Below are 12,946 nucleotides of genomic sequence, written 5' to 3'. Positions count from 1 at the left end.
ATTAATACATGACATTTTGACATTTGACATTAGGCACAGAGTGGACATTTTTACCTGACCGACCCATATAGTCAATGTCAAAGGTTGCAAATAAGGTCAGCATTGTGATTTGGCTATAGACGAATCTACAGAGTGCTGCCCTTAGTTGTAGTGTCACGGTGCCAAGCTGTGCTGATTGACACCGCAGTTATGATTGCCGCTACTGTATGTGGATTCGTCTATAGTGTCATCATAAATAGTTCAGTTTACTTTAAAGGTACACCAGGTAACTTTAAGACAATTATTTTATGTAAATGTAAATGTATATAGTCATTTAACTTTATCAGCCACTATATTATTGTGCATCCCCCTGGCTGTATTTTGGATCTATTCCACTGTTTATGTTGACATTCAAACCTGTGAGGGGGATGTATCTTTCTGCAAGGAAAACACCCCAGCACAATAATACAGTGGCTGATAAAGGGAAATGACTACTAAAATATGTATATACATATATATTAAAAATAGTCTTAACAGTTTTACTGCCAGATGTTTTATTTATTTATTGGGTCTTTTGCCAGCAAAAAGATAGATATACGTTTTTTATTTTTATTTTATTTCTTTGGATTGCGCAACATGCACTTTGGCGGACCTGGCAGCAGAGAGCGGCGTCATGCAAGAATTAATGTGAATTTGGCCGTTCTGAGTTGCCATCCATTGAGACCAGTCACTCGCCACAAAGCCACAGGGCCAGAGAAATCAACAAGGAAGTGAATTGGTCTCCGTTGATGTTAACGCATAATTGATTTTTTAGAGCATCATTGCGGCAGATGTGTTCACTGTACACGGCGGCGCGACCCCTCATCAGCTTACGGACATCAACAAGGTAAACGAATGAACGGCCGTATTGGCGACGAGCGACGTTCAGAATTGGGGCGAACGGTAACGTCCGTAGCAGTAAAACAGTTAAAGTTACCTAGTGTACCCTTAAACAAAAAAAAAAGGAAAAGAAAGTTTTGGGGTGGAGTTCATAGATCGGAATGGCTGCTGCATGTTGGCATAACATTCAGACTGATAATCCTCCTCTGTCTCTGTGTTCTCAGTCTGACGTGGGAGGAATGAAGACTCTCCAGAGACGGTGGACCACCTTCCTCAAGGCCCAGCTGGTGTGTGAGGACAAAGCCAGCGGTCAGCGCTACAACATCCTCACCGACGTGTTCACCACGCAGCACATACCCGGAGACCCCCGCAGCACACACTTCTACGGCCTGTTCACCTCCCAGTGGTAAGCAGAGGGGAGGGACAGATATTCTCTGTCAAGCTTCATTTGTATTTCATCGCACGATGGCGTCGCTTGCCAGAAATAACAGATCTTTGAGATAACAATGTGTGATTGATGCAATGCGTCATCGAAAATCTGTTATTTTTATTATACTATGCAGTATACATTCAGTTTAAAATGTATCACTTTGTAATGTATTGACTATGGTATACTTGGTATACAGTACCAATTGATTCATTCATTTCTGTATGGTATGAAAATCAATCATTTCACGGTACCATTATTCTCGTCAAAGTTATGTACATTTTTGGTTTTAATTTACCCCAATTTTCAATTTAAAATGCAGATTGATTTGAAAAGCATAGCTGATAAAATAGTCCTTAGAGAAAAGATTGATTTATAATTAAATTACAATTTCAAACTTTGTCAACAATAACATTTTCACAATGTTGTTATTTAGGGCTGTTGAGTAATGTTTTAATGACTACAGATCAAATGTGGACAAAAATCTGAAAATAAAGCCATTAATAGAAAGAATGGTCTATTGTTATGCAAGATATGCAGCCCAAGCTGTGGATAAACGGTGTGTTGACAGTGACACAGTCCTTTACAGGTACTGTAGAATGATGTAAAAATGTCTGCTATTCAGTCTCTCTCTCTCTGACGGTGTCTTCCTGTAGGGAGAGTGAGCAGCTGTCAGCAGTGTGTGTGTTCAGCCTGTCAGACATCAGTAAAGTGATGGACGGATCCTTCAAAGAGCTGAAGAAGACCTGTGAGAACTGGATGAACCCTGAGCCTGTCCCCACGCCCCGTCCTGGACAGGTAACCATAACAACCACACTGTCCCCACACTGTCCCCACACACGGTCCCTATACTGCAGGGGTTCCCAAACTTTTTTATCTCAGGGCACCCTATGAATATTCTTTTAATCCGAAAACAGCAGATCTACCAGCACACAACGTCTCGCATCGCAAGGCGTTGTGTGTTTGTAGATCGGCTGTTTTCACTAGTTTTGTGCGACAGAGGTTTCTGCCTGACAGTGACGATATTTTTGTGATTATGTTGCGAGGAAAACGTTGAGATAATAGCCATTTTGGTTAGAACTGACTGAAAATAACTTTGTACTTCAAGTTTAAAATGATACTAAATATTTCTTCAAGTGTCCAAATAAATTACAAATATTATCAAATGATCTCGCGGCACCCCTGGACTGCCGTCGCGGCACCCCAGGGTGCCCCGTCACCCACTTTGAAAACCCCTGCTATACTGTATAAGGCATGTCATTACAGGTGAACATGTTCCATTTTTTTCAAATCTCCCCCAAAATAGCTAAATGTTACTATCTAAAGCTCACAATGCGAGGTGCTGTGAGCCTAGCTTTTAGATTGTCTTATTTTAGATCGTATGACAAAGTATATATGGCTTAAGTTGTTCATTTATGCTCCATCGCATGAGGGTGTAGCTTTCCAAAAAGAATAAATATACATGCTTTCCACCTCAGTCACTCTGTGGTACAGTTTGCCACTTTTAGTTAAGTTCATAATTGCAATCAACTTTTCTGCTAACAACTTTCAGTCTTATTTTTATTACAGTGTTTACTATACAGGTTAATGTCGGTATATTGCAATTGCAGACATTGGAATCTCCGTTCTGTCCAATTCCAGTTCTGTGGACTGAACACGGAATCACTTATCAAACAATTGGACAAGTTTACCCTTTCTGTTTTTCCTCTACTCCCAGTGTCTGAACAACGCGCTGAAGGCCGAGGGTTTCGAGTCGTCCCTGAAACTGCCTGACAAGGTGCTGACGTTCATGAGGGACCACCCGCTGATGGAGAACAGTGTCATCTCAGCGCCCCTGCTGGTCCGCAGGGGAATCACATACACCAAGCTGGCCGTGACCCTCACGGAGAGCCAGGAGGAGCGCAAAGGAGCCGTGCTGCACCTCGGAACAGGTGAGACAATAGAGATGGACGCAGGGACGTGCTGGGCCCCTGATTCAGCCTGGGAAAAAGAGTTGTAGAGGCCCTCATTGCACGCTATGGAGAGAGATCTCTCTCTATAGCGCTGCTGCTGCTACTCAAAGATTTGCCATTTCAGATCATGACAAGTGACAAGCCAGTGGGCCAATTACATGAGTTATATTTCGTCGTTGTCGGGTGGAAACATTATGTCCAAAACCGTTTGTTTTGTATTTATCATTTTAAAAATGATTTAAACTAGTGAAAACAGCCGATCTACAAGCACACAACGCCTCGCGGTGCGAGGCGTTGTGTGCTTGTAGATCTGCTGTTTTCACTACCTTTGTGCAAACAGTTTAATTTTTACTTTTGTGCAAACAGTTTAATTTTTTTCCTAATGGCCGGCCTGGACCGGCCGGGAATGAACCGGCCGTTCGGGAGTTGTCCCGCTTTTCCCAATGGCCAGCACGTCCCTGAATGGATGGATAGGGCTATCACGATTAGGACATTTTACATGACGATTCATTGTCACTCAAATAATTGCGATTGACGATTTAATTGTGTTTTTGTCGTTGACAATTATATTCCTGTTTAGCTTGTAGGCGTTGAAGTTGCACATGGCAGATATGACACTTAACCTAAATATGCAAAGACGTTACTGACATATTTGACAACTTTATACTTTAAAAAGAACATTGGGAGTGGAAATAGCCGATCTACAAGCTCACAAATGCGACGCGTTGTGAGCTTGTAGATCTGTTATTTCCACTATTTTTGAAAATGTGTATGAACTTTTTCAACGTGGAAACGATTATGACAAAATAATTGTGATTATGTCAAATAATTGCAATTAGACGATTATTATTATTTTATTTTATATTATTATTGTGACAGGCCTATGGACGGATGGAAATACATTTTGAGAGAATGAATTGTGAAGTTGGAGGGAGTCAGAGAATGAGAGGATGGGATGTAAAGATTGAATGAGAAAGAGAAGGAAAGGTTAGGATAGAAGGAGAGAAAGGAGAGGAGAAACATAAATGGTGTATACTGTATACCGAGATGGGGAACACAGTATTATTTGAGCTGAGGTCTGAAGAACATTTAATTCCCATGAAAAAAAGAACTTCTGGGAACTCAGATTACATGAAAGTCAACATGTCCTTCAGCAAGACACTGAACCCACCTATTTGGGATTTGTCCTGATCTTTGTGGTGTCACATGTTTATGAGAGTTTTGTATTCTTCACATTTCTACACTGTGTAATATGGCGATAGTGTTACAGTACAGTATGTGTTGTTGTAGCCCTAAAACAAAATGGTCGTTTGGCCTATCTGTGCAGAAACAGAGCGGTGAAAAAGACATATGGATATTAGAAATGAGAGAAATGTTTCCTTGTGTGTGTCTCAGACCATGGGGAGCTCCACCGGGTGGCGGTAGTGGGCCACAAATCAACATTACTGCAGGAGATCCCTCTGTTTACTGCCAAGGAACCTATTAACAACATCCTGCTGTATAAGGTTAGAACACGCACGCACTGACACACTCACGCACGCACGCACGCACTCACACACCCACGCACCCACGCAAGCACACAAGCATGCACGCTTCCAAAATGTGCAACATTCTTTAAACATATCTAATAATTTCATTCATTAACATAATTCTCTCTTTCTTTCCTTCTCTGTCTGTCTGTCTGTCTGGTCCAGGGCCAGGCTCTGGTGGGTTCCTCGTTGTCTCTGGCGGTGGTCCAGGCAGAGGGCTGTTCTCTCTACAACAGCTGTGAGGTGTGTGCCCGGGCCAGGGCTCTGGGCTGTGTGTGGGGGGCCAAGGAAGGAGCCTGCAGGCCCACCATGACTGAGTGAGTAGAGCAGCGGTTCTCAACCAGTGGTCCTTGAGGGGGCTCCAGGTGGTCCCCAGCTAAATGATGAAGTGTTGGTAACCAAATGGACCCTTATAGATCTCTTGAGAGTGTAAAATGAAACCAAATGGACCCCTACTCATTTTACCCTAGACTCAGGAGATAAATTGTTGTTAAACATCTGCATTACTTAATTTACAAGGAGGCTACATCTCATCAAATGGTGGTATGTGGCTCAAATGCTGAATAAATAATGGTCCTTGATGTGAAAAAGGTTGTAAACCACTGAAGTAGAATTTCAACACAATTTAACCGAAAAGAGAAATGCAAACATTAATGAGATCCACGAAGAAGGCAAAAGCAAACAGGTGTTTTTTTGATGGGAATATATTCACATTATGACATATTCATCATATCCATCCATCCATTGTCTCTGTCCAGGCCAGGGCCCGGTGACGAGGTCGAGGATGCTTTGAAGAGGTGTGACAGCGGAGAAGGTGAAAGTCCATACAATATTCACTTCGTACTGACCGTCTAAACAAGAAACACTGAACTTGAGCAAAACAGAGAACTGCTTGGTTTGAATGTCATTGAATATGAACGTTGTTCTCCTCCTCTCCTCCTCCTCCTCCATCCGGTCCTGCAGGACGCTGCGCCCCCTCCACCAGGGAGGTGCGTGTGTCGGTGGGTCTGCGTCTCCTGCTGCCCTGTGTCCAGGTGTCTCCCAGGCCCTGCAGATGGGAGCACCCTCCACACAGACACACCAGACAGCACCACTCGGACCTGGAGGTGACGGTCACAGAGGACAACCTGGGGGACTACATCTGTATATGTGAGGTATGCAGGAGGAGAGTATAGGAGAGTTGATGATCAAATGTTACTAGCTCGATTCCCCAGACCAGCGAGGAGAATCTGAATGGGCCAACGAGTATGTGTAGTTATACAACAGGTAGTCGGGCTCTCAATGGAAAACAGGCTCTCCAGCCGTGCATATAACGAGCACTACTGCACTGTCTCTCCTCAAGTAAAGAAATCAGCTGCGTTGGTCACGAAAGACAGCAAGCGCGCCTCTCTCCCCACATTATGCTAGGCGGCTAGGCTAGCGGTTTTCATGTGACGTTCAGGGACATAGTAGCTAAATGTGGCATTAAAAAATTACAAATTCCTATCGAATATCTTAATTACAATGAAATGAAGTTGACGTGTTTTTTTTAAGGGCAACAGTTGTATAATCGCAATATTACACTCGAGGGTCTGCATTAACACGGTTATCCGGCACTGTCGTGCCGGATAACCGTGTTATATGCACACCCTCTCGTGTAATATTGCTTAATTGTTCCCCTCCCATCTCCTCTGTGGAAGTCAACCTTTTAACCACTTTTAACCTATTTTGGGATGGTTATATCTTAACTATAAATGTTAACGAGAAAAAAAGGTTATTTTATTCAATAAAATCAATATGGGATGTACAGTATTTTAAATATTGTTTCCATGGACAACAAGAATGAACTGAGGTGCATGTGAGCAGTGCGAGTGTTTCATTTAACCAGATGAACCCTAGAGTCCCTATTCTGGGGCGAACAGTCAGCAAAAATTGTATATTTACAAGCTCACAAAGCATCGCAATGTCACTATTTTCAGCGAAGATATTTGTGTAGAGGGAAACAGTCTCTGGGGAACTCCAGTCAATGAAGTATGGTTTCCTTGGTTAAATAAGCCTTTGTATGAACACAATAACATACTGTATTATTGATTGATTGAATAGACATTCAGACATTTGGGCTAAAAGGATAATTATTAGATTATCTCTACTTTATTGCACTATGTAGTCATTCTGACCCCTCCCCTCTTCCACTCCAGGAGGCGGGGCCAAACATCAGAGAATCCTCCCCATGTCGCAGAGCAGCCTATTCCCTGACCCTGGAGGGCCCCAATGTGGGCGAAGCGGTGGGGCTGGGCGGAGGCCGCCACGTGCTGGCCATCTACATCCTGTGCTTCGTCATGGGCGTCCTGATCGGCGGCTTCCTCCTGCACTTCCTGACCACCCGGCGGCGCTCCATCGGCCACCAGACCAGGCTGCCGGACAACTCGCTGTCGTCCGAGAAGGGGCGGGACCTGCTGGGCTCCGCGGCCACGCCCCAGTCCCCTAGCAGCGCCAGCCTGCTGTCCGACGGCTTCCCCCTGACGGAGAAACGCAACGGCACCGCCACCACCACCACCACCACCACCACCACGCTGCTCAGCAACCAGGGCAACGGCGGCAGCCACCACGGCAACAACAACTACAACCCCATTCACAGCAGCAGCAGCGTCCCGGGCAACGGCCACGGCAACGCCATGTACTCCAGCGGCGACTTCAGCGTGAGCAGCGGAGGGCTCAAGACGTTCCCCTCGGACATCCTGTCGGCGGACATGCTGGACGGCAGGACTGGGGAGAGGGAGCGGGGCAGGCCCGAGGGGGGGGAGAGGGAGGCAGGGGAAGGGGGAGAGGGGATGGAGGACGAGGGGCTGGAGGTGGAGCTGGCCATGCCCATGTATAAGTTACCGGCGCCGCTGGCGCGGTGCGAGGAGAGTTCAATATGAAAGTTCGATATGGAACGCCACCCGAACCGTACGAGCACCGTGGGACGAACGCACCGCACCGACTAAGGTGTCAGCTTTCAACCAAGCGCCATTTTGACCCTCCCCGATGAATCAAACTGAAAGCTCACATGGGGAGGGTGCAAAGTGGCCCTGTGCGAAAACGACCCGACTCGAAACAGCCGTCCGAAGAAAAAAAGGACAGAGGTGGAAGCTGTGGAATGAAGGAGAATACAGAGAGACTGATAACAGAAGTGTACAAAGTGTTTGAGAGGTTTCTGTTCTAAGCATGTGAGAGCGATACTGCTGTATACTTGTATACTTGTATATGTGTGTGTATGTACAGTATGTACTATTGAGCCCACATTGAATATCAAGCGGACCCTTCAGGGGGCTATGACCCTGAAAACTCATAGCCAACCGTTGCGAGGTCTGACATATAAACTATTTACTGTAAGTCACTCTGTGTAAGAGGGCCTGCTTAAATGTGTAAAATATGTACATAGAAGTATATAGAATGTTGTGTTAATGTATTGTACAGTGTACAGTCTGAAAGACTTGACTGTGAAAAATGGAACTGAGATTCTGTACGTGAGAGCATTTAATCCCTTAACTTATAATCAAAGATGAAATGCCTACGTTTGTAGACATGGAAAAGCCATACTAGTCTATCGCCACTCTTTCATACTGTATTCTCTCATTCTCTCTTTCCTCTGTTACACAAAGTTCTCAAGTTTTCCTTTCTTTTGTACAACTGAAGTAGCACTTTGTTCCGTTTAGTTCTTAAGCCTGATTCAGACTAAGTTTTGCACTGATGTCGCGCACCTAAAATAGCGCACGGCAAGCTTGTAGATGGCTATTTTAGGTGCGCAACACGGCATTTGCAACCAAATAAAAGAAAATCAGGAATTAATCTCTCTCTCTCCCCCTTCGTATTCATGCACTCTGACACATGCGCTCACACACATTCTCCTGAGAGCCGTGCCACAGATCCAGAGGTGCCATGGTGGGACCCTCGGTCTGTGTGCTGCCCAGACAGACTGCACTATGTTGGGGTGGACCGAGAGGTCTGCCCTCTTGGACCCAGGACATCCAGGCTTTTCATTCACTGTCTGTAGATGAATACAAATTGCGAAGACCACACTGACTGGGCCAGGGGCGTCACACCAAATTCTGGGCCCTGGGTACAAGGATTCACTGCGGGCCCCCCATGAATGTTAACTATTGAAAAATAGCAGATATACAAGCTCACAGCGTGGCACTGAGTGCCGCGCTGCGAGCTTGTAGATCTGCTATTTTTGAAAAATCGTGAAAATGTGTGCCAAGAAACCTATGTTTTCATGTCAGTGATGCTCAAACTTTTTCATGTGAAGGACCCCCCATCTCAAAATATTTAGTTCCAGGGACCCCCCAGAAGCAAAATTTGAGTTACAAATGTTCACTTAAAAAATACATATATTCAAAGATTTGCTCACATTTTCACGACTTTTCAAAAATAGCAGATCTACAAGCTCGCAGCACGGCACTCGGTGCCGCGCTGTGAGCTTGTATATCTGCTATTTTTCAATAGCTAAAGTTACTAGGGCCCCTCCACCTTGGGCCCCGGTAACTCAGTCCCACTTTCCTACCCCTTGTGACGCCCCTGGACTGGGCCATAAAAGGTGAAGATTGGAGATTACGCCGTAAAAGCCATTTGGAAACCCTGTGAGGCACTGCATGCAGATCGGATGAAGTTAATATTCATTGATACAGAAGAGACTTTCAGAGAGAATGTGTTACTCTGAAATGGAAAGAATTCATGACAGAAATTGTCTGTCAATGGACCTTATACATGGACACCGCCACCTTGTGCTACAACTGAGGTCTTCAAGTAAACAGTAAAAAGGAGAAGAAAAAAAAAAAGAAAGAAATCCAAATGTCTTGTATTAGTTTTTTGTTCAGTTTTATTTTTTGGTAATAAACGCTGAAAATGTCCTTGAGAACCTGGTATTGACCTTCCTGTATACCAGAGAGAAGATTTCAGCTGCCAGAGTTGAACCTTCAAATATTAGCATTTAGAAAACCTGCTGCGGTATGAGTCTGTGTGTTTGTGTATGTGTGTTTGTTGCGACCGTAGGTCGCATTTACTATCAAACCCTGCACAAAGTGTAAGTAACTCCGTCCGTCCCTCCGTCTGTCTGTCAGTCTGTCTGTCACACCTCACACGTCACACTCTTGCCCTGCTCATATCTCCGCAACCGTTGCCCCGATCCATGCCAAATTTTGCACACACACTCCTTACCTGCCAAACTAGAAACCTCCAAGGACCCCCGGAGCTCCAGGGACCCCCAGGTAAAAAATGACCAAATGTGCTAAACTGACCAAATGACCACCCCAACGGGGCTGCTCACGGGGAATTCCCGGGGACCACCGACTCCTGGTGCTCCAGAACGGATGCAAAAGTGGTGGCGCCCCCAGTGGAGGACCCCCTACACTGCAGCTCACATAAAATGCCGTAACTCTGGCTAGGAGCGACCGGGACAGCCGGGGCCGGTACCTATTCGTCCGCCTTGCCGGCGCGGAGACCCCACCCCTCATTTCTCACATGGCCCTCTTCTAGCGCCACCATGAGGCCGATTCTTGCAAAACACATTTTTGGACACTGCTCCTACAATTTTTGCCCTAAAATCACGCAAATCGGTACACAGTATGTCTACACTCATCCCATCAACATGAATCTCTCCCATATAGCGCCACCTCCAGGCCAATTTTTAAAAACACATTTTTGGACACTGCTCCTACAGATTTTGCCCTAAAATCACGAAAATCACTACACAGTATGTCTACACTCATGTCATCAACATGGATCAGGAAGATTTTGGCAAAACACATTTTTGCCCTATTTGTGGAGATAAGTGACCTACGGTCGCTTATCTCCCGATTAGGGAGCCTTACTGGTATGTAAGTTGAGTGTTAAACACAATATTGATTATTTATCATAATCAATGTTCATCCACTCTTCCACTGTTCACCTCCACTATTCTGGGAATAAGTTTGATAAGATCTCCAAAAAATTCTATATGTACACTTTGGGATGAAACGTATTTAAATCTAAACCTTAATGTTACTAAAATGTTGAGCATCCACTCTTTAAATGTTATCTTTATGTTTTTCACTTTTTATTATTAATCCTAAAAGTGCTATATTTCGTTTTATATGCATTTGTTAATATATTGTTCATATTTTTTAAGCAAAATGTCTGTTGTTTTCAAAATGGTAGATAGCTTAATTTTGGATTGTGACCTATGAGATTCAGCACCTGAATGCAAGTACCGTAAAAAAAAACAAGCAAATAGTGACAGTTCAACTGACTGGTGTTTGCTTCAACGTTTGGACAATGCGTGCACCTTAAATCTTTGTTGTATTAATGAATTACACATTTGTATGTGTAATTTTACTGTGTTGTCTTTTCAGTTAACACAGTGAATGCCATGGTGAGAGTAATGTACTGGAGTTGCTTGAATAGGCAGAACAGGACAGGACATAACCAAAGCCCACCAAAGTGGAGTTGAGGAGGAGGAGGAGGAGGAGGAGGAATGCCATCTAAAAGGAAAAAAAACAAATGAGGTAAAGAAGCAAAAAATAAAAATAAAGTAACAAAGTTATTTTGCACCAACAATGCCCTCCATACTTCTATACTGTATATAATATGCTTTGTATCTCAGTGAAGGAAGCTCTCATTTGAAAATACTGTTATTAAATAATGTTCCCAATCCAATGGAAGCACAAATGGGAGAACAATTATGCATAAGAGATTCATTGATATCGTATGAGACAACTGCACTAGCCCCATTTCTATACATATGAAAGTTGCATGAAATCTGCTTATTGTAAGTCGCTTTGGATTAAAAGCGTCTGCTAAATGCCTAAACTGTAAACTGTTGCAATTTCTCCATTATGATGGTTTTAGACTGTAGATGATCAAAGTAATACACAGGACCATTCAACAATGTTTCAGTAGTGAAGACGAGGCAACTACTTGATCAATGACTTATTTGACCTTTTTAATAGTGGTTGATATTTTAATAATTGATTACGTCCTCATTTCCCCTAAAACAAATTAGAAAGACTGTACAGTACTGTGTGTGGGTGTGTGGATGTATGTGTGGGTGTGTTTGTGGTGGTTAATTACACATTTCTTTTGTTTAAAAAATAAAGGATTTAAAGACTCCACACATATCAATGAGGACTTGAGTTACCTGCTACCCTTAAAAGATATAACATGTATTTAAATGTTTTTAACATTGATAATTGGTTTTGTAAGAAAATGTGGAATGTTTGGCAATTATATTTTATTTTGGAATGAAATCACAGTATATAATCTGCTAATTAATTAGCCCCCCCTTGGGGTTCTCAGCCCTCTCCACCTCTATGGCCCTATCTTTGTTTTTGAATGATTAATAATAATAATAATAATAATGCATTTTATTTATAACGCACTTTACATTCAAAAGGAATCTCAAAGTGCTACAGTACAGGGTTAAAATCAAGGCATAAAAGCAGCAATAGGCAGACAATCAATTTCTTTTATCTAAAACGACTAAAACTAACAACACAGGGCAAGGACAATAAAAGGACAAGGCCCAGAAAAAATAATAATTAAGAGAACGCTTTCTGAAAGAGGTGGGTTTTTAGTCTGTTTTTAAAAAACGTCAGTGGACTGTGGTGCTCTCAAATGTTCGGGGCGTTCCACAGACTTGGAGCTGTGAAACTGAATTAAGTTCTTCCAAATGTTTTAGATGGTAACACCAAACGGTACCGGTAATATTTTCTCTTCCACTCATGGCTAAAAAGTGCATGTCACAGGACCACAACTGTGTCGGTATCCAGTCCACATCCAGTTACACTACATTAACAGACTTTATTCTTTTGTACTTTTTTTATGTCGATATTTTACAATTTTAAACCACCTATTGAGCCTGTGAGTGCATGTGTGTGTTTGTGTAAACAGTACATGCGTGTGTGTGTGTGTGTGTGTGTGTGTGTGTGTGTGTGTGTGTGTGTGTGTGTGTGTGTGTGTGTGTGTGGGGGTGGGGGTGTGGTGTGGTGTGGTGTGGTGTGTGTTTGTCTGTGAGGCCACTTTCTGTACATAAATAAAGCTACCTACCTCCTACAAAATGTTTTTGAGCGGTGGTCACACCGTCTCCATAGAGTGGCCGTGTGTGTATCCGTGTATCCGTGTATGTGTCCGTGTATGTGGGTGGGTCTGTATGTAGCCTGCCCTACAGTACCTTTTATGACCAC

The 12,946-nt window shown here is 43.6% G+C and overlaps 1 protein-coding gene across 1 annotated transcript in view; it reads left to right on the top strand.

Annotated features, from left to right (window-relative positions):
- sema4f (sema domain, immunoglobulin domain (Ig), transmembrane domain (TM) and short cytoplasmic domain, (semaphorin) 4F) overlaps window positions 1–7,666 on the top strand; it is a gene marked incomplete at its 3' end in the record, with an annotated part of 85,596 nt that extends 77,930 nt beyond the window's left edge. Inside the window, exons 8-15 of the mRNA XM_080741405.1 lie at window positions 1,083–1,264; window positions 1,942–2,083; window positions 3,003–3,216; window positions 4,633–4,742; window positions 4,932–5,083; window positions 5,525–5,580; window positions 5,730–5,920; window positions 6,944–7,666. Of these exons, the coding sequence (XP_080597531.1) occupies window positions 1,083–1,264; window positions 1,942–2,083; window positions 3,003–3,216; window positions 4,633–4,742; window positions 4,932–5,083; window positions 5,525–5,580; window positions 5,730–5,920; window positions 6,944–7,666 (1,770 nt within the window). The remainder of the gene's footprint in view (window positions 1–1,082; window positions 1,265–1,941; window positions 2,084–3,002; window positions 3,217–4,632; window positions 4,743–4,931; window positions 5,084–5,524; window positions 5,581–5,729; window positions 5,921–6,943) is intronic.
- Between the last annotated feature and the right edge of the window lie 5,280 nt (window positions 7,667–12,946).

Source organism: Nannobrachium achirus (assembly GCF_963921795.1).
Source record: "Nannobrachium achirus genome assembly, chromosome: 14".
NCBI lineage: Eukaryota > Metazoa > Chordata > Actinopteri > Myctophiformes > Myctophidae > Nannobrachium > Nannobrachium achirus.
This window is presented reverse-complemented; position numbering and strand designations above follow the sequence as displayed.